We start from the raw sequence: 22,437 nt of genomic DNA on the forward strand, positions 1-22,437 counted from the left end.
TTTTACTTTTTCTTTGCATTATTTATATTTTATTTTTTTGCTTTACCAATTTGAACTTTTGTTAATTCTTCCGGTTTTCCTTGTTTTCCATTTTGTTCATATGTTATTTTATATTTCTATCATTTCTGATGAGGTGTAGGGATTTATAGTATAGATAAAACAATGAATTCTACTTAAATCTTTTTAATTTGAGGACTTCCTCCTCTTCCCCTCCTCTTTGACCCCCCAAAACTTTTATAGGGTGCATCCTCCAAATACTGGCCTGAGGAAGTCAAGGAAGGGAGGGAACGAACCTGAAGAGCTGCGCCTCAATAACCATCTGAGGCAGGAGAAGCAAGGATCTAAACTGTAACCCGTCGTGGATCTTCCCTCTCGATCGCGGCACTCGGGCCCGGAGATTTACGTCTCCATGCGCCCGATTGAGCCGACGTTTTTTTTTATTTTGATTTCCAAGTTTTATCTCGTGTTTTGGTTTAACAGGCATAGGCGCATTCCTGTCTCTGTGCAGATATTTTGAAGATGCGGCCCACACATTGGTATAGACACTTGAGTTTTGTACAATGACATGTGAGGGATTGTAGCACTCAAAGGATCACTTGATCATCCTGTTTTTCATTACTGTCATTACACAGGGTAGCGTTTCAATAGGTTTATAAACAGGTATTTGAGTTTTAAAAGCCATAAAATATCATCGAACGAAGACCACCAATTCAGATAACAACCGTCGCGGGCCTTATTATGTATAAAAGGGTATTTTTTAGGTATAAGGTTATACATTGTATATTAGTACTTAGCGTGTACATTAGTGTATCGATTCTATCGTCAATAGAAACCGAAAAAGGAATACAACATGCCATCAAGCTGCTCAAATTATTTCATTTATTGAATCTGCTAAAAATCTCCCCATATGAATTTAAGTCATTACTCCGCTTGGCCGACGTAGTTCTGAACGAAAAGGTGAAAACAGATATGTGCGATTGTATACATTGTGCCCTCAAGTGTACATTGTAGGTTTACTACTTGCTAAAAAGAAATACTATTACAAAAGCCCTTCTCGTATTATCCTACCCATTTTCTAGACTAGTTAATGATCGATCAGAGCCACGTTATAATCCATGCTGTTCAAGTAGCCCGGATTGAAAAAGCCGTCGCCCAGTTTCAACACCATGCAAATAACTAACTTGGACTAAGATTACCAATAATTAAATAAACATTTAATGTAAGAGAGAAGCATGGGGATCTAGAAAAGAAGAACAATCAAACCCTAGTCTGCAGGGAATTTTGACACGAAGCCTAGCCAAAGGTTATTTGGTGCTACGGGATCCGGGATGGTCCGATGGTTTGAAGTTGCCCCTTGGGTGAGTTTCATAGTTATTGTGACTACGCCCATATCACGAGCATGAACCGGACTTTAAGAGATATCAGATAGGCTTCCACTATCATGAAATATAAATATGATTCACAAATCAATGGGCGTTCGAGGAGGATCGTACACGGCACAATCACTGCCAGCGGCAGTGATCTGCCCAAAACTGAGTGATTTAAATACCTCGGGTCAACGCTATCAGCCAATGGAGAACTGCGTTATGAAATTGCTTCACGCCTTAACGCAAACTGGATGAAGTGGCGTTCCACAACTGGTGTTCTTTGTGATCAACGTATCAACGAACCTCTCAAATCTAAAATTTGCCGCAATGTCGTCCGTCCAGTCGCTCTCTATGGTTCTGAGTGTTGGCCGACTATAAAAGACAATGAACGGCGTCTTGCGGTAATGGAGACGAAGATGCTACGTTGGACTAGTGGCGTCACACGTTTAGATCACATCCGAAATGAGGATATCCGCGATCGTTATGGGGATGCACCGATCGTAGAAAAGTTGCGAGAGAGGTGTCTTCGATGGTATGGTCAGGCAATTCGTGCAAACGAGAATTCACTTGCCAAGATTAGTCTGAACATCGAAATCGATGATAAACGACCAAAAGATTGATCGAAACAGCGGCAGTTTGATGCGCTGGATGGGGATTTAAAAGCCTGGAGATTGCACCCAGATCAAGCATTCGATAGAGCCAAATGGCGGAACCGACCACGACGAGCCGACTTCGCTTGTGAACGAGACAAAGACTGAAGAAAAAGAACGCTCAAGTGGTTAGAGCACTGAGCTGTCATAGCGGAAGGTCGCGGTTCAAATCTCATTTAGGGAGAGGGATTTTTTATCGTGACTGGATGTTGGATACCAGTTGACTCAGCTGTGTATGATTACCTGAGCTAAATCAATGTAATCATCTTGGGCGAGCACAATGCTGACCATATGTCCACCTACAGTGCACTGTAGTGTACCGTTACGGTCTTGAATAAAGTGCTCTAACACGGCACAAGGCCCTGATCCAATATGAATTATTGCGCCAACGATTATTATTATTATTATCGATTATGATTTTCAGCTATCACGCAAAGGCTGAAATCGGTTATCGGAATGTACATTGTTCTTCGGCAACGGTATCGAAGATCCCAAAAAAGCTCGATTTCCGCAACTAAAAGGTAACGGAGAACTAACTATGGCAGCAATGTGGACTGGATTCCATTGACTCGCCCCCGTTAGGAGTAGAGTTAACCAAAAATCATAATTTACCATATTAACGGATACGGTGGTCGCCTCAGCCTCTCGATCTCATTACCCCGTGCTGTTCCACTGCTATAGACTTATTACTTGCAGAGCATTAGGTGTGATGTTTTACACTCCCCAAAAGCTGTACTCAGGAGTTGGTGGCTAGGTAGGTGTTTGCTATCAATAAATGTTTGGAATTGCAGCAATAATTGAAAGGAAACAAAGCCATTTTTCGACATAGATCAATACAGATAACAAGATTCGTCATAGCCAGAAACAGAAAAAGAGTAAATAAAATGTGGACGTCCTAAATTTATGTGCATGCAAAAACCACTATTCATATCCTATGTGAACATTTTTAAGAAAAATAATATTGCGATTAAGGTAAAGCTCCATATTGTTCTCGGTGCAACGTCGTAAGAGGACACTAACACAGATACATCCTTTCTAAACTTTGATAACTGTCTGAATTGTTGTTTTAATTGAATTTCGAATTTGAAAAAATTTTGAGTCATTCTACGTAGCGAATTATATCCAATATAATATTTCAATGAGATTATTCCTAATAAAAATATGAGACATTTCTCGAAAATTACGTCAAACTTCATTTTTAAGGCCTAACTGCGTTTTACAATAAATGAAAACTAAACTAGCAACTTACCGCGATCCTTAATCGGTTCAGCTACATGCGCTGTCTTAACAACTGCACTAGTTATTGTTGAATCTTTCTTCTTATCCTTTTCAACATTTGCAATGGCCTGTTGCGTCTGTTTCTCAGCACTGCTGGGAACCGAAGAAGAAGATTCAGATGTCTTACGATCCTTGGTCGTAGTAATATTATCCTTATGATGTTGTGCTACCTGCGCATAACTCAATCTGGTGCCATTACCGCATGGAGAAAACACAACTCCATCACTTGGTAGCGGTGATACTGGTGAATTGCCAGTGTTCAACGTTGACGATTGGCTAGTCGATGAGGATATCGTGGCAGCAGCGGTAGTTATGGATAGTTTCTGTTTGGCCAATTGATTTGTGGCGGACGATTTTGTGTTCGCGACTGGGGGATTCGTCTTGCTTACAGCCGCACTTTGGCTAGCAGCTGGTGCGGCTGTCGTTGATGATGCCGACGACGATGAATTCACTGAAATCTGTTTACCGCTTCCGCTACTTGTAATATCACATGAAGTCATTGTGGCAACATTCGCAGTAGCAGGTGCAGGCATACTTTGAGCATTGACAGCATAACTTGTGGTCTGAGTGGCTGCTATCACGTCTTGAGTCGAAGAATTTGACAAATTATTATCTACTCCATTCAGCAGTGACTCGTCAGTCTTGGTTGCCTTATCAGCCGTATTATGTGTTACACACTTTATCACAGTATTAGGATTATTGTTATTAATTAATAGTACTTTATTCGTAGTTTTTGTTTCCGGAGAAAATGGTGGCGTCAATGCTACAGTGCCCACGTCTATTGCAGTCTCAATGCCGCTGCCGCTAATATTCAAGTTTAAAACAGGGTTTTGATGAGAGTGGGACGTCGTTGAAACCGTCGTTACATCATTAGCTGACTGTCGATAATTGTTGCTATTCACTACACTATTCGTCGAATAAGCGTTACTATTTAGACCGTTTGATGTATTTTTGGCGCTTTCCTTTTGTGGTTGCGACTTCGCCCGAGCTGTACCGCGAATAACATCAGACAGACGTGGCTCGGACCAATTACTAGTTTGTGGAAGTACTGGCGTCGTTGTAGTGGACACGGAGGCAGAGGAGAATGAGGAACTAGTATTATTTGCATTATGACTTTGTTGCGGTGATGTTATCACGCTAGGAGAGGATATTAAATCGGCAGCGGCACTATTTATCGAAATGTCAGCAGCATTCGCTGAGACTCCACTCCCTGGCAGCGATGAGACAGAAATGGCAGTTGTAGGTTTGTTATTGTTTGTTAGTAATGATGTGCTATTATTTTGTGTTGTTGTCATTGTTAGTGTTGACGATGACTGTGGTATAAGTGATGGAAAACTCGCGACGTTTGAATTCTGCACGGAATTTGATTGTTCAAGGCCAGGTAGTGGAGGAAATGCCGATGCCTCCAAATCAAATTGCGGTGGTTGTGGCGGTGCTTGTAGCTGCGGTTGTGTAGCACTTTGTTGATGGTGTTGAGAGTGGTACGACGTTTGATGATTTCCTCCTTGCTGTTTGTGATTGGTTGCATTACCTAAAATTTAATAACGAACGATCCAAGAGTCAGTGAGATTCGCGCAAAACGTGGCAGACTTTCTTTCTAATCATAAAATCAATAGATCTTCTTGCCGAGTACTAAGTAAAATAGTAACGACTCATACCTGAATAATGGTGAGCATATGAATAATGATGTCCGGAGGAGTGAGATTGATTAGGACTCGAAATCTTGCCGCTGGCTGAAGTTGAATTCGTGGATACCTGTAAATTCACAGAATTGTTGCCGTTGTTGTTGCCCTGTAATGCCGTTTGATGAGTTTGAATCGGGTTTCCTGGTGTCAAATTACTGGGTCCCGTGTTGGTATTCGATGCCGATCGTGAACTAGTATTATTTGTATTCGAATAGCTGTCGTCATCTCGCCTTCTTCGTCGATTTTTATATTGCCATGGATCTTTAGGTATATTGGAATTACGGTGATGCGTTTGCGGAATAATATTTTCATCGTGTGTAGAAGTGATAACATCGCCTACTGCTGATACTGATGAAATGTCTCCGTGTATGCTTTGATGTTGATGAGAGTAAGTTGCTTGCGGCTGATGTGTCGACGATTGTTGATGTCCTGATGGTGCATAAATTAATATCATCCTTTAAAATCTATATTTAGGACTACATACTGCTTGAGGAGTTGTACGACATCTTATCCCCTTTAGGCCCTGACGGTTGGGTACTGGATGGCTGCCCCGTATGCGATAGCTGCTGACTTTTGCTCGAATTCGACTGTTGATAATAATGCGGCCTATGGTTTGGGATTGAATTCTGTTGATTGCTATTGACACCCGCATTTGTTTGCTGCGTTTGTGGTTGTTGATCTAAACAAAGAAAAATAGTTTAATACTCACGCCTTTTTCCCACCTACAAATCACATTAAACTTACTATTCCCCGTTTGATTGCTACGATGCTCATGCGACGTATTTGAAGCGTTTCTTTGCTTACTACTTCGTACATTGTGGCCGCTGTTACCGCCTCCCGTATTGTTCCTATGACTGTTATACCTGGGCGTTTTCGACAATGGGAAAGTAACCTGAGGACTCAAGCCATTGGTAGAGTAAATTTCATAGAAATTCTGCCCATGTGGATTAGCTGATGTGGGTGCAGCTGCTGCATGCCAAGGCGATATGATTCCCGAATAGAACTGATGCTGTTGAATGGGCTGAAGTCGATTTCATGTTAGTTTCATTTTCCTTCACATTTTAACCAGTAACTTAGGACGATAATAAAAGCATAAGGGAATGATACTCACAAACATAATTTGATTGCCGTAGGCACCTTGCGGCATCGATACAGCACCATTTGTTGGGTAAACATAACGTTGTTGCGTTTGATATGGAAGTGCTGCAGCAGCATCGAATACAGAAGGCGGTGGTGTTATCCGATAGTCATTTTTCAATGACAATTGGATGGGCGCCATTGGTAACCTATTCATCGGTTTGGCTTTTATTCGGGCTTTAATTGGTTTACCCTAAAAATATTTTACAAATAAGTTGATGATGTGAAATTCCAACCAGAATATCATCAACTCACCTGAAATTCTTTTACTTCCTCTCTTAAATATTTAAAAGCTCTTTGGGCGTCTTCATCAGATTCAAAGGTTATATACCAAGAATTATTGATGGCGAATTCATAAGTAATCACTCGTGGACAGTTTTCACCGCTAAATATATTCTGAAAAATGAAAATACAATTCGAAATGTAACCCATCACACGCACGTGCACCCCATTTTCAGCAAGCACTTACCTTAATATCTTCAATTGGGGTATTTTCAGGTATTTCACGCAAAATTACTATACATCTCTTATGATTAGGGCGCACTTTTAATCCTTCTTCGTCCACTTGAACGTTTGGAGATTCACGTAACACTTCTGTTATTAGCCGTATATCCTTGCTAAGTTTTTTTACTTGATTAAAATTAGCTACAGTCCAAATTGGAACATACTGGTCATTATCCATTTGTGTTAATAAATAAGTGTCGTTGGCCAAATTTTCTCTGGAAAAGAAAAATTAATTTGTTAGCGCAATTGTCCATTTATAATAGTAAACTAGAAAGACATTTGTTAAACTGAGTGAATAGTTTATCTTCAGATATCCCTTGCCGGGAATAGGTATCAGTTTTGCCAATAAGACCCTGGTGAAGCCAAGTGAGACATTTCATCGGAATTCTTAATTATTTGGAAGTAAAACTGACATGGATCCAAACATCGAGATTAAAGCGACAGGAATGGAACACCTACATTTCTTTAAAGTGATCGAAAACGACCATTGTACTGCCAATCTCCCCCTCACCGAAAACGTGACAAAATCTATCTGCAAATCATATGATTCCCGGATTTGTATATGAGAAAAAATTTTATTGAAAAGAGAAAAATAGCCATCAACGGGTCCTCGAAGATCACTGATGTAATAATCATCGCGGACGCATTAGTTAGAACGGATGTTGGGCTCAGGAGTTTTCGAAAAAATTACCACACTCGAGCGGCGATTATGCGAGACAAGTCCAGCAAGGATAATGAGACCCTCACTGCCGTAGGGATTTATTTTTGAACATTTTGGCAACACGGCCAAATAACTTGACTCCTCCATTTCAAAACGAGACCAATTCAACATTGTGGCGACATATCGCAGCCGCGACACGAGTCTGCAGTGAAAGTGGACGCACTTTTGAGAAGTTTGGGGATCTGGAGAGCCGGAGGTGTTGATGTGGTGCTGCACATAGTCCTTAACCGGCTAAGAGAAACTACTTTCCCTAGTAATGTTGCGATACATTCTGAGAAGTGGGTGAATGTGGTGGTCGACAAAGTCCTCGAAAATAATCGAAAGTGTCTTCTTGGGAGGTGGAAATTTTCCCTGACGTCTGTAACGAGGTTGTGGGATCTATCAAAACCTTATTCTGAAGCTCCCCCAAAAGTCCATAGTGACCCAGGAAGTCTGCGCCTAATATGGGGGTGCTAATATCCACCAGAAAGAAATGCCACGAAAACGTTCGGCGCAGTGCGAGACTCACATCCACCTGCCTGTAGCCATAGGTGCCATAGGATGAGAGAAGAGTTTGCGGCCGCCAGTCATAGATTTTGCGAGATTAGGGCGGAACCTGACACGAGATTAGGGATGAGAAATGTCAAGAATGGCCTGTGCCGCCACAACTTTTTATCTAGGAGCATATATTACGAAAAATGCCGATTCAATCTCCCGTCAAAGGCAAAATCTGCGCCGTCAATCGCTACAAGTGTGTACAAGTGGTGTTCTGAGTTTAAAAAGAGGAGCGGAAGACCTTTAAATGTGGCTGAAGAACATGCGGGAAATATCGAAATGCGATTCATGATTCCTGTAATGTTTCCGCAAACTCCAGTTCTTTGCTGCAGGAAACAATCACAAAACTCTCGAATATTAGAAACTCTATTATTTATTGGTTAATAATTTTGTAAGTACAGTATTTCGGGGATCATCTCCTTTCTCAGTGTTTTATCTCAAAAGATCAGACACAAAGGAAAGGATCTGCTGCACGAAAAAGCCTGACGCTCACACGACCAACGCCACGATACAACTGCTGAACTCGTTTGGATGAAACGTTTTGGACCATCCCCGCCATTCCCTAGTCTTATAACCCTCAGATCACCATCTGTTCGTTTCCTTAAGATGTTCATGTGTAAAATGTGTGAAAGGTCAACAAAATCAACTCCGACGAATGTTATCTGCGTTATCACGGGGGTACCTTAAAGTCCAGTTCCACGGATGATCTTGAAATAAAAAATCGCAATCTAGCAGCTAAAAGTTGGTATAGTCATGGTCCCAGATGTTTCGGAAATGTCTTCCCCCACATCAAAAAGGATCACATCTTCCAGAGCCAATATATCATTGGCTTTTTTTGATTATTTCAAATAAAACTCCATCACAACAGCCGTCCAAACTTACCTCGGATTTGAATCATGACCTAGTACTTTAAGCCGTTGGAAAAGCTTACTATTTCTGGCTTCGATTTCTTTGGCATTTATTCAACGTATTCACTTTGTTGCGTCATGGCTAATTTTCAAACCCCGCAAAATATCAAGTGAAACCGTTGGATTCAAGATCGAAGCAACACAAAACCGAAACTCCCTGGAAATTGTCAGTCTAAGCGGAATTTAGAAACTTTCCAAAACGTTATCTAACTGATTATCAAGAAGCGATTCAAAAAATTACCTGACCGCGCCACCGCTTTTATCACGATTTTATAGGCAGACTGAGAGATATTCAAGGCTAATTCCAAACAGTCACAAAAAAGAAGACTTTCGGTGGGATAAACTTACGTCGCAACATTTGTAAAAATCTCAATACTCTCCAGGTCGCTGACAGCTAGAGCACCAATAAAGAAGAAAACTTCGGCAGCAAACGACGTTAATGCTGTAAATGGCGAGGACAAAGGACAACGTGCACGGCGAAATAAAAAGCCAAGACACGAAACGAGCTACACTGCTCTAAGAAAAAAGCTACAGTAGAAGTAGCAACATAAACGTCCTCAAAATCAATAGATCTAATAGGAACTCGGACTAGAGCTGATAATCAAGCAGTGGATTGCCTTTGAGAAAAAAAAAATAGCAGAGCCCCGCAAACGACATAGGAACATTAATATAGAATCGCAAGAGCTGACTTCAAAGCGCAAGAAAGGTAAAACACAACATGTGCAATCAGCAAGCTTTCCCGGTGAAAGTCTACCAAACCCTCAGGAGATACGCGTCAGTGGCTCTACTCAGACAAAAGTAGGCCACAAAAGAGGTCGCGACCCGATGCGCTGATTATAAAATCAACAACCGAGGCGACATATGCGGAAATCTTGCGGAAAGTGAAAACAGACAGTCCCCTCTTGGACCTGAGTGAACCCTTGAACCGTATAAGATATACGCAGAAAGGCGAGTTGCTCCTTTGGCTTAGGCCAGGGAAGAATAAGTCCCACGATTTACATAAGAAGATCAAGTCATCACTGGCCAAAGTAGCGGAGGTAAAGGTGAGACAGGACTCAATGCTGATTGAATGCAAGGACCTAGATGAGATCACCACCAAAGTGGAGATCTGCGAGGCCTTAAAGACTCAACTCGAACTAGATTCGATCCTTGAGTTCAATGTAATAAGGTTCCGTAATGCATATGGTGGTACTCAGACGGCCACAATAGCCTTACCATTCGAGCAATAAAGGCTATTACTGTTGGCAAAATACGCATCGGCTGAGTCAGCTGTCGACTGCAAGAACAGATATCGCCAAAGCGGTGTTTCAAATGCCTGGAATTTGGACACATTTCGAGAAACTAGTCAAGCAAGTATGATAGATATAAGTTGTGCCGAAGATGCGGAGAAAAGGTGGCGCGAATTCTTAAAAAGATACAAAAAGCGTGTTACGCTTCCATACCCCAACTGCACGGTACTCAAGAAATGAATGCCCAACTTCTGGTGGAATGCGGAAACCGAAGATCTTCGTAAAGTTTGCCTTTAAGCCAGAAGACACAGCCAACTTACCAGAAACCGGCCTGAGTCTGAAAAGTTGCAAAACCAATACAAGAAGGCGAAGAAAAATTGCAAGCAGCCATCTCTAGAAGTAAAACTGAACACCTCAAGAGGTTATGCAACGAAGCGGACCTTCGACCCATGAAAAGGTGCATAAAAGGCAGTTATGGCATTCATAAATGGAAAGCGTTCACCGCCGATCACCAACACTAATTTTCTGAGGGATATCATTAGCACCCTCTTCCCACTAGTTTCAAGTGAACCGAACCTACCCCCTGTCCAGGTAGATCCCGGTGAAATTCCAGAGATAACCACTGAAGAAGTCCTGGAAGCCGCGAAGAATATTACCGAAAGTAAAGCCCCAGGTTTAGATGGCATTCCGAATAAATCACTGACAGTGGCCGTCGAAACAGTTCCAAGGTGGTTCGCAGAAACATTTATGACGTGCCTCATAGATGGGATTTTCCCAGAAGAGTGGAGGAAACAGAAGCTTGTGCTAATCCCGAAGTCAAATAAACCTCTGGGGGATCCTTCGTCTTATAGACCTATATGCCTGCTAAACGGCATCGGCAAACTTTTCGAACGGGTCATCTTCAATAGGCGTGTACCAATCACAGAAAAGGAGGGTGGTCTCTCACACAGGCAGTTCGGATTCCGAAAAGCAAGATCTATCGTCAATGCCATCAGCAGGGTGACGAAAATTGCGGAAAAAGCAATGGATGCCAATAAGTCTTGCGCGGTAGTTAATCTCGACGTGAAGAATGCCTTTAATACGGCAAAATAGAGCAAAATAATTGCGGCTTTAACTAAATTAGGCGCTCCTAAATACCTGGTACACATAGTCATGGAATTTCTCCGGGAGAGGATATTGTGTTACGATTCAGGCAATGGACCTAAGAAGTATACAACAACCTGCGGGGTTCCATAAGGATCAGTCCTCGGTCCTCTCCTGTGGATAATAGTGTATGGCGGAATTTTGAAGTTGCAACTACTCAAAGGAGTGACAATCATTGGCTTCGCAGACGATATCGGAGTGACTATCGTGGCACAAGATATTGATGAGATCGAGGTACTCACACACGAGGCAATTTTTGAAATTAGGTCTTGGCTAGAGGAAGCTGGTCTGACACTCGCGGAGCATAAAACCGAGATAATTTTGATCACCGGATAGCTGAGTGGTTAGAGCGCAAGGCTGTCATACGGAAGGTCGCGGTTCAAATCTCACTGGTGGCAGTGGAATTTGTATCGTGATTTGACGTCGGATACCAGTCGACTCAGCTGTAAATGAGTACCTGAGTCAAATCAGGGTAATAATCTCGGGCGAGCGCAATGCTGACCACATTGCCTCCTAGTGTACCGTTACGGTCTTGAATGAAGTGCTCTAACACACTTCAAGGCCCTGATCCAACATGGATTGTTGCGCCAACGATTATTATTATAATTTTGATCACCAAGCGAAGGAAGCAGATGTCGATAAAGATCAGAATTGGTGAACACATCATATAGTTTGAAAAAAGAGACCTAGGTTTTTTCCTTATCCTGTAAATATTTTTATTTTTTCCCCCATACGATCGTTTCGGACACCACGTGCCTCAGTGCTAGTGCCTAATCACGTAGCACGTGGTCTCCGAAACGATCGTATGGGGGAAAAAATAAAAATATTTACAGGATAAGGAAAAAAACCTAGTTCTCTTTTTTCAACACTACTTTCAACATCATATAGTCTCAGCCAGCCAACGCTTAAATACCTAGGAGTCATGGTGGACCAAAGACTGAAATTCAAGTCACACTTTGAAAATTTAGCAACCAAAGCTTCCGTGGTCCTAGGCAAAACCGTCGGCTCCTGATCTCGAGAGTTGTCAGATCCATCTTGCTTTATGCAGCTCCAGTCTGGGCACCGTCTTTGAAGTTGGAAGCAAATAGAAGAAAAATCGCAGCCCCATACTGATTGAGTGCATTGCGAACGTCGTCCGCTTACCGTACAACTTCAGACGAACCAGCTTGTATGATAGCAGGCATGATCCCCATCGACATATTGCCGAAAGAGGATCGACGCCTCTATGACCCATCATATGCAATGGGCAAATTCTATACCTATCGTCGGCAATTGAGCGAAGTGAACCTATTATGGAATGGCAAACAAAGAGATGATTCACCAAAAGGACGCTGGACACATAGGATTATTCCAGATGAAATGAATCCAACGAAGGCACGGTGAGGTTAGTTACCACCTAACTCAATTCCTAAGCGGACAAGGAGGGCACCGTGCATCGCTTCAGGCGTGACGACTTCCCGCATTGATGATTCCGGAGGATGCAGAGCATGTTGATTTTAACTGCCCGCGGTTTGCCGCACACAGAGCGGAGGCGGAAATTGATGCCGGGGCACGGTTGACAATCGAGAATATCGTGGACCACATGCTAACCTTTAAAACATCTTGGAGGGCGGAGGAAAAATTAAGAAAACGATTCACAATCTGCTGAGGAGGGTGGAGCTTCAGAGGAAAGTTACAACTAACGATAGGAGCCACAGTTCATAACTGATCCTGCCCCGCGACGTAATACCGAAATGGCAGTCCCACGGGGTAAGCGAAAAAGAAGGAGGTAGTTTTATAGTAAGTAAAAGTCTCACATAACCGTATGGCAGGAGCTAGCGGTAGGTTTTGATCCTTTCCACCTTCCAAAGTATGTAAAAAAAAAGAAATCAAACCGATTTTAATAGGGTTTTGTGGTTACCCAAGAAGAAGAAATTTCATTCAGTTGAAAAAGCGATTGTCGAAACTGAGGCCTATATTGAGAGCAAAGATAAATTGTTTTACAAAAAAAAAGGTATTGAATGTTGGACGCAATCTATCACCTTAATCATTAAACCATCAGGACATCAACGTTGGAATAGCAGAGCTGACTCACTGTCAGTCCCTTGACATCGCGCCGTTCTGCATGGATGTTCGTGTTTGCCTTTAGACTTAACCCACAGTTGAGTGACAGACTTTTCACTTGATTAGCATTGAATGTGATCATAATTAAATAGGGCCACTAGCTTCTTTGTAAAGTGATCGAACTTCTGAAGAAGGGAAGATTTGAGAGAAAGGAACATTGAACGCATAAAGTATCATCAAAATTGTCAATGTAATCTTGTTTGAAGGGTTTTTACTCTTCCAAAGCCTTGAGTGCTTCTAATCATTCAAAATTACTTTTATTATTCACGACACAAAATCGAATCTAATTTCCTTATCACCAATAACTAAAAATACATTTAAACTATTAAAGAAACTTACCGTGAAAAATAATAATCTAACTGCGTTGCTAATTTTTGTTTAAGTTGCTCTAAAGGTATGGGAACACCTTCTGGACCCATAACCATTGTAGTTCCATTTGAATTGCTACCACCCCCTCCTCCACCGCTCCCGCCACCACTTCCACTGCTAGTGGTGGCTGAAACACTTGTTCCTGTATTCAATGAAGATTGCGCTGATGAATCTACTGTATGTGTGGCAGTCGAAGACATTTGTTGTTGTCCTGGTACACCTGGTACACTCTGATCGCTCTCTTCCGAATTTGTATAATAATTTTGACCATCTACACCAACTGGTATCGTTCCATTCATTGTAGGATAATCAACAGCTGATCCGTGCATAGCGGGTTGTGTAGTTTGTTGTGGCTGTTGTGCTAACTGCGTTTGTGGTACAATTTCTTGAACGGTTATAGTCGTTTGTGGTAGAACAGTCGCAATAGACGAAGCTGCTACTGTTACTGTTGAAGCATATGGATTAGCACTCAACATTGTTTCTGGTATACTTGTGTATACCGCTCCAGTAGCGGGCAAATTAACTGTCTCCCCATTCATGTACACGTATCCCGCTGTAAAGAGAAGAAAATGAGGCGTTATTAAAGTACTGTAGTTTGTACTGTCAAATGCAATATACACATAGCAAAAACCACATTATGAATCAGAATTTTAGAGAAATTTCAACAAAAATAAGAAAATATCTACATATTTGTAATCCAGTCACCAATTTGAAAGGAAAGATTTATTGCTAGCATCAATTTCAAATGGAAAATCCATTGGCAAACCCTCTGGCGATTTATAACAGATAAAATAAAAAGACGACCAACTCCATTCAGTTCTTTCAGTTGAGTTTTGAATCGCTGAAATTCCCATTTTTTCACTTTGTAATCCAATTTGAAGCAGTTCTTTCTTCCCTGTACCGGGCACAAATCAAAGAACCACCTTCCGTCTTTGGCACCTTCGGGAGAAAAGAAATCATGTCGAAAATGATACTCCGCTACTTAACACATCGTTCAATAAGTCCCGGGACTAGCGTAGAAATGACGCTAATAATGCCATTTATATACCAAGATTCAGAAGTACCAACCTTCAGATAAAATGTGTCAAAATTTGATGTAATTCGAAACATAACCTAGAAAGCTATAGTGGTTAAACTGACGCTACCTTTGCAATCGTGAAAAAATGGACCAAAACGAGTTTCGTGTGTTGATAAAACATTGTTTTCTAATGGGGAAAAAACACTGTTCAAGCTCAGCAATGGCTTGAAAAACGTTATCCGGACTCTACTCCGTCGAAAACAACCATTTGTCGGTGGTTTTCGACGTGAAACGCGGTCGTGCTGATACAAATGATGCGGAACGTTCGGGTCGGCCAAATGAGGGAGTAACACCCGAAAACACCAAGCAAGTATTGAAAATCGTGATGGATGACCGCAAAATGAAAGTGCACGAGATAGCTAAGATGGTGAACATATCAACTGGTAGTGCATTTACTATTTTGCACCAAAACTTGGCTATGAAAAAGGTTTTTTCCAAATGGCTTCCGCGTTTGCTCACAATGGAACAAAAGCAACAACGTATCAATGATTCGGAGAGCTGTTTGGCACTGCTCACTCGCAATAAACAGGATTTTTTGCGTCGATATGTGACAGTGGACGAAACATGGATTCACCATTTCACTCCGGAGTCAAATCGGCAGTCAGCTGAATGGCGTACGACCGGTAAAAGCCGCCCGAAGCGTCCAAAAACACAACAGTCGGCCGGCAAAGTGATGGCGTCCGTATTCTGGGATGCGAATGGTATAATTTTCACTGACTACCTCGAAAAAGGAAAAACCATCAATATCGAATACTACATGGTGTTATTGGATCGTTTGAAGGCCGAAATAGCGAAAAAACGCCCACACATGAAGAAGAAGAAAGTCATCTTTCATCAAGACAACGCACCGTGCCACAAGTCAATCAAAACAATGACCAAATTCAACGAATTAGGCTTCCAATTGCTTCCTCATCCTCCGTACTCGCCGGATCTGGCCCCAGCGACTGCTGGCTCTTTGCGGATCTCAAAAAGATGCTCCAGGGAAAAAGATTTGACTCAAATGAGGAGGTGATCGCTGCTACTGAGGCTCATTTTGAGTCAAAAGACAAATCGTTCTACAAACATGGCATTGAAAAGTTAGAGAAGCGTTGGAATGATTGTATAACCCTTGAACGAGATTATGTTGATGAATAATAAAGAATTTTGCCGATAAAATGTTGATTTCATAGTTAGTCCCGGGACTTATTGAACGATGTGTTATACTGATCCGTAGAATGGTTCTCCTTTCAATAACCAAAAAAAGTATTCCAAAGTGTATCAATTCAAATTGAAAAAATATCGGCCATGACTTATCGAACAACCTTCGAAAGCTAAAAACGGATCCAGGACTAACGCGCTAGGGTCATAGTGTGCAGCTCACGCTCAGGTGGAGACAGAAAGGGGATCTCATACCGAAATTAACTAAATCAAGAGAAAACAAGCCGAGACTAGAGCCAGAATGCAGGAGATTACTACCAAACGTAAGGATCTAGAAATATATAAATGAACCTCAACCACTGTTAAACAGTGCGGCGCCTGCTTCCACAAACTATTCGAGGATCGAATGTAAACGTGGCCTTAATTTATGAACCATTTGGAAATTACAATAATGCAACATGGGTGATGAAGGGGTTCATTAGCTGCAGCTGTTACGCTCCTCCTCGCTCACGATGACACAATATGAGATGTTAGACAATATTTGCAGGCGATTTCAATGCGCGAACTTTGAGTCAAGAAACCAGAGCCCATATCCTTTTCGAAATCTGGACATTTGGACAACGATACCAATAACTTCGCACCATGTATTTTCCCAATAAATGGTGGCCTACAATTGCATGACTCACCGACTGATCATATACCCTCTTTCGGAATATGGTTTGAATAAGGAACGACAGCACATTATTGGCACCGCTATTAAGAACGGATATAATCCTCCAAATATTGAGAAGCTAATCGTAAAGAAAATCAAGCCATACAATAGGCAGGTCCATATAACACTATTTTCACAGTTTAAGGAAGTCACCCGAGGGGGATAATAATCCCATGTTCCTACCTACTACTCAACATCATGAATTGAATAAAAATGTTTCAATTGAAAGTTGTAGATCGAAGTCGATCGTCCACCTTGAGGAGTTTACTAGGAAGGGTCAAGGATCCTTTATCAGCGGAGGAAGAAAGCGTATCTATCGAATAACGTGCGATAAATATTGTCCGGAAACAAAGGTCATGCATAAGATTATCAGTTACAGCGCACATAGTCGAAGGAGAAAATGTTGCCCTTTGACCCTAGGGACAGTTGGGAAATCTTGAGTGGCGTCCCTGAAGTGCCCAAGCAAGTAGTTATGATCCCCTAGCTGACATAATACGTGCATCCTAGGTAGTAGCCTCGAGAAAGTTTCTCGGTGGGGAGTGAACTGCTAATGACCGATACACGCTGGGAGTCCCCGGAGCCGTCGGCAACTCCTTGTCGACGTCGTTGGGGTGATGTGAACCTAGCTCTGCCAAGGTGGTAGTTGTGGTGTGTAGGCGTACAGGAGCCAGCCCCTTCGGGACTCTGATCGGATAGTGTGCATTGAACCAACATTAGTAGACCGCATTACCCCGAGCTAGCGCTGATCCGTCTGTGAGTTCCTGGATCAGCTAATCGCAGGTTAGGCCTCAGGGACCTGGGGTAATGCTTTGTCCCCGAGGGTATACTCGTTCCTGATTATTGCATACTATGCGCTGGTAAACAACTTAAATCAAGAATAAAAACAAATCAAACGAGGGAAAAAAATGCGCCGTTCGCCCCAGCGCCCGGCGAAGAACGCAGCAAGGGCTGAAACACCCGACGACACATCGGAACGCGCAGACGGAAAGAAAGACTCGCACAGTGATGACGCACCTGCAACGGAGACAGAAACACAGACCATACTACGCAGTGCTATGGAAACTGCCGAAACTATAATAACAAAAAAAATATAAGCCGAGTGGCCGAGCCGAGTGGGAAGACTGTCGACTACTCTAGCGCAAGCTGAAGAGGAAAAGCTTATTAAGAAATGCGCAGCAGTTATGAAGCGCATACGAACTGTGACGTTCATCCATAAAAACGTCGGCAAGGGGGTGAAAAACGGGCTAATAGAACTGGAGGAGCTCCTGGACAGGATGATTTCATATTATAGGCGAACATGGAAAGTAGGAGTAAATCCGCAAGAAGCAGAAACAACCGCGATTCATGACGAAAACACTACGAGTACCAAATGGATCGCTGACACCCCATTGCAGAGCGAACTTGGGAAAAAACGAAAGGAGGAAGGGACATCCGGAGGAGAATACACTCAGGTACTCTCCAGGGCTCAAAAGAAGAAGGCGAAGAGGAACACCGTGTACCATCAGAAAAACCTTGGGCCAAAGTTAAAGCGGACACCATGGACGGAGCACCAAAAGAAAAGGCGGGGAGATGAAGGAGGACTAGACCGCCAGCTCTGCTTATTAAGCCGACGGAAGTCAAGACTTTTGTGAAAATCCTCAGTGAAATCCGTTACAAGATTAAATCCGAAGATAATGGAGCAGAAGTGTCTTCCATTCGTAAAACGAAAAGTGGTGGAGTTCTAGTCGAACTAGACCCGAAGACAATAAATAAAATTACGTTCTGTGAAGCAGTCAAGAGGCTTCTGGGAGAATTTGATTCCCAGCCTGGAACCCACGTGTTGTTAGAAAATCCAAGTCCTTGACTGTCTCACAGAAAAGAACGAGGTAGAAGAGGCCATGGATTGATATCACCTCTGCGAACTCCCGAAGCCAAAAACTCGCTGTGGTGGAAGTTACCGAGCAATCCACGGGGAAGCTTCTAAACAGCGGGGAAATAAAAATTGGTTGTTAGTGTGTAGGATACAAATCCGGGCCGCTCCAACCAAATGTTATAGATGTTTGAATTATGGGCACACATATGCAGCAACCTGTCGAGGACCTGACAGAAGGGCAACATGTCGTAAATGCGGTCAACCAGGCCATAGGGCGAACACCTGCAATGAAAAGTAAAGTTGCGTCCTATGCAGGGACCGTGGCGCAACTAATGAGAAAGTTGCGCACACTGCGGGCTCAGGGCGGTGTCCAGATTGGAAAGAGCTAGGACGCGGTCAACATGATTCGCATTCTACAAATCAATATGCACCGGAGTGCAACCGCTCACGTGTTGCTAGCGCAGTTCGCTGCAGGGAACAAAGCTGATTTAGTACTCATCAGTGGACAATACCAAAACAAGGACTCAGTTTCAGGCCGAGAGACGGCTTTGTCAGAATTCAGTGATTAGGGATAACGTTTTTTAGTGTCTATCTTACGCCTAATGATACGATGCCGGACTTTCGATGGAGGCTTCATGCTTTGAGAGGACGCTATCTTATGGACAGATTGGCGGATCCTGGTCTGGGGTGATTTCAGTGCTAGGGCACTTGAATGGGGCATGCCTCACACAGATTCCAGAGGGGAACGAATTCTGGAAATGGCAGCGAGAATAGGACTGGTAGTTCTAAACACCGGATCCACCCCAACGTTCCAGCACCCGGGGTGCGAGGGAAGCATTCCAGACGTAACGTTCGCATCGGAATCACTGGTGTCGCTGATGGACGGGTGGCGAGAGCCTTCGAAGTGGTGAACACAAACTCTCGGTGCGTGCCACCCCAGCGTTCTTTTTATGCATGGAATGTCGCGAAAGTGAACACCGGGAGATTTGCAGAAACTCTTGGAACAGGTGGGGCCGCGCTGGAGGGTACTACCGGGGGTGGTGGACTGTCACACACTGTCGTAAATTCAGTTATGAAACTTTCCCTCAAGCTTTCGTACTGAATGGGGTGTGTCGCTCCCGAAATATATATAACTGTCGAAACAAAAAATTGTAGTTTGATTAAAGTTACTCCTTTGCCAATTAATTATGGGTTGCACTACAAGCATCAGACAAAAATCTAGTCTCCTGGACATCTTGTTAGCCAACAATGGTGATAGACATGAATAGCAACCGACATTGAAAACACAGCTAGTCCCCCGCGACTTTCGAAGAAGAGACATTGCTCGCGACTTTATAAGGGATTCACGGTCAACCGGGTACGCCGATGGAAATGGTGGGTCCGCTGTCTCAGTGCATAACGGAAGCATGCGATGTTACAACACCTTGACAACGTTTGCACCGTGAAGGAAAACTGAATTGCTGTTAAAATCACAAAACCTCGATGCTGAGATCACTGTGCTGTCCAACGGTTCAACAGAACCTCTTCTTGATCGCTGAAGTTACTGAGGAGGGGCTGCAGGGGATCTGCGATCTCGATATCAATAAATATTTGGCGTTAACCCCACTTATCTAATCACAAAATATAATATGCAAGCAAAGTTACAATTTATAGTAATTTCTGCCTAAGGACAGACAGTTTTTAGCCACTCTTTCGGATGATTAGGCACTTAAAAATCACAAACTTTGAACTAACTGAAGAAGCTCTCTTGGTTGCATTTAGATTTGCTTCACGAAATTCACTTCATGTAATATTCTTGGGCGTTGTGATAAGAAAAGCGAATCATGCTTCAGATTCTGTCCGAAATGTAAGACTTGCCCTACTACTATAGGTTTATAACTTTCATAGTCCTTCATTAGGGGGTACAGTTCCAAAATTCATTGTCTTTAATGGACCACTGCACTTTTCTCTTTAGGTTATCACAAACATTAGAAGCCAAAGCGGAGATTCGAACTCAGAGCACGAAATTGCGAACCTTTCCCGATTGAAAAATTAAAAGGATAAAAGTAAAATCTCATGAACAACACAAGAGAATTGACAAAGATTATGTGGATGCTCTACGTTTCACTTAGTAAATATTAAGAGGTCATTTACAGCAGTCAATTGTAATTAAGCAAGCAGTTGGATCGGAATTTCAAATTTATCCAGGGATCATAAACTCTTTCCTGCTAATAACCTAATTTCGTATTCGTCCTAAAGTTGTATTAATCATTCTTGTCCTTCAATTGGTGAACACTTTGATGGGATATCGCGTGTTGAATATTAATAAGGTCCAATTTGCTATATTGATTTTATGCTTCGAATCCAATCAAATAGGACCAGAAACCTAGAAGGACAAATATATTTCTTGGAAATAAATCAATGCCTATCAAAAAACGCAGGAGTTAAAGTTGTGGCGAAATACAATGACCGAAACAAGCTTCACTATATCTTGGTTTTCTCTAATTAGAAGACCAACTCTCTCCTAATTGTTCCCACACAGGAAATATAAGGGGATGTAATTTACACTGGAAACCCACAGTTCAAACTATTACTATATTAAGAAAAGTGTAATTAGATAACAAATAATTACACTGCCCCTCTCAATATTCTGTCGGAAATTGGCTAATTTGAATTAGATACTCAAATCTCTATAGAAATCAATTAGCAAAGGACAATAATATAATTATTAACAATGAAAGCAAGAGGCCATTGTAGCTTTTTTCAGAATTATATTAAAATGGATCTCTTCAAAACAGATGAATTGAAGGAATTTTTGACGATACCAAAACAATTATGAACAGACACAAATCAAAATATCCCCTATATCCCCTGCCTCCTAGACGCAGTACAAGTAGTTACGCTACTACTCCATCTTCGTCTCCATAACTGCGAGACGCATTCATTGTCTTTTATAGTCGGCCAACACTCAGAACCATAGAGAGCGACAGAACGGAAGACATTGCAGCAAATTCTAGATGTGAAGTGTTCGTTGATATGACGATCACAAAGAGCACTAGTTGTGGAATACCAATTCATCAAGGTTGCATAACGCAGTTCTCCATTGGCTGATAGCTTTACCCGAGATATTTGAATCGCTCAATTCTGAGCAGGTCATTGCCGCTGACAAGACATTCCAAAAAACAACCCAAATTTGAAACAACATCTGAGGATTCGCATGAGCTTAGCAGCTTTTACAGCCTCTGAATCACTATCCGAATTACCCCAAAAAACCCTTAACTCGGATTAGTTCCCTAGGAAAATGCAGAATCAATAGAAGCCAAAGAGTTTTGGAAGCTGCACACAAATGTTAGGTTAGCACACTGTGGTGTACCGTTTTGATGCCACAATTTTGTAAGACCGTGTTCGCTATTATGAGAGCAAGGAAGGAGAGTCCGGCCGGCTCTGACCTTCAGAGCCAGCCCATAGTATTCATAAAGCAAAGTAGCTCTACCACCATGCAGCTGGAGCTGGGTAATCGGCAAGGAAGTATCTGAAGGTTTCGCCCTCTTCTCCACAGCTTCAGCAATGCAATTTGTATGGTATGTCACGCCTGGCGGCATGGTCCCCTATGAGCCAGTGCCTTGTGCAGATTGCAGCTGCACTCAGTTTTCAAAAAAAATCGGCTGGGTTTTTATTGAAAAACTAGGAAGACAATGCAGTCTTAGGTTAAATAAATGGAAGCAACCGTAGCTCAAAAAAAATCAGACCTTATTTGGCGTTTGTACGATCCCGTGACACATTTATTCAGACGATCTCCTATTTGTGATGCTTGCTTCAATCTAAAGCCTGCCATACACGACCAGGCTAAACTGTCCACCGCGCCACGTGTTGAACTGGAAGCACCTTAGACTATCGGCATCCCAGACGACACCATTGGTTCAACTATATCCGGGAACGACGTTGAAACGTAAAGTTGAGCTATTTTTTGTGTTTAATCATGTAAATGGAAAGCGCCAAAAACATATATGTCCTATATTAGACTATAACAGAACGCTCACTGCCTAAACGG

The 22,437-nt window shown here is 42.4% G+C and overlaps 1 protein-coding gene across 3 annotated transcripts in view; it reads right to left on the reverse strand.

Moving 5' to 3' along the window:
- The window catches only part of LOC119650434 (la-related protein Larp4B), a 90,478-nt gene that overhangs the window by 15,602 nt on the left and 52,439 nt on the right, over window positions 1-22,437 (reverse strand). For all 3 annotated transcript variants that reach the window (XM_038053253.1, XM_038053255.1, XM_038053254.1), the window contains exons 2-9: window positions 13,599-14,181; window positions 6,587-6,836; window positions 6,373-6,513; window positions 6,092-6,310; window positions 5,725-6,001; window positions 5,465-5,659; window positions 4,954-5,409; window positions 3,267-4,826 (exon numbers count right to left, since the gene is read on the reverse strand). In XM_038053253.1, the coding sequence (XP_037909181.1) occupies window positions 3,267-4,826; window positions 4,954-5,409; window positions 5,465-5,659; window positions 5,725-6,001; window positions 6,092-6,310; window positions 6,373-6,513; window positions 6,587-6,836; window positions 13,599-14,181 (3,681 nt within the window). The remainder of the gene's footprint in view (window positions 1-3,266; window positions 4,827-4,953; window positions 5,410-5,464; window positions 5,660-5,724; window positions 6,002-6,091; window positions 6,311-6,372; window positions 6,514-6,586; window positions 6,837-13,598; window positions 14,182-22,437) is intronic.

This window comes from Hermetia illucens, chromosome 2 (genome assembly GCF_905115235.1).
Source record: "Hermetia illucens chromosome 2, iHerIll2.2.curated.20191125, whole genome shotgun sequence".
NCBI lineage: Eukaryota > Metazoa > Arthropoda > Insecta > Diptera > Stratiomyidae > Hermetia > Hermetia illucens.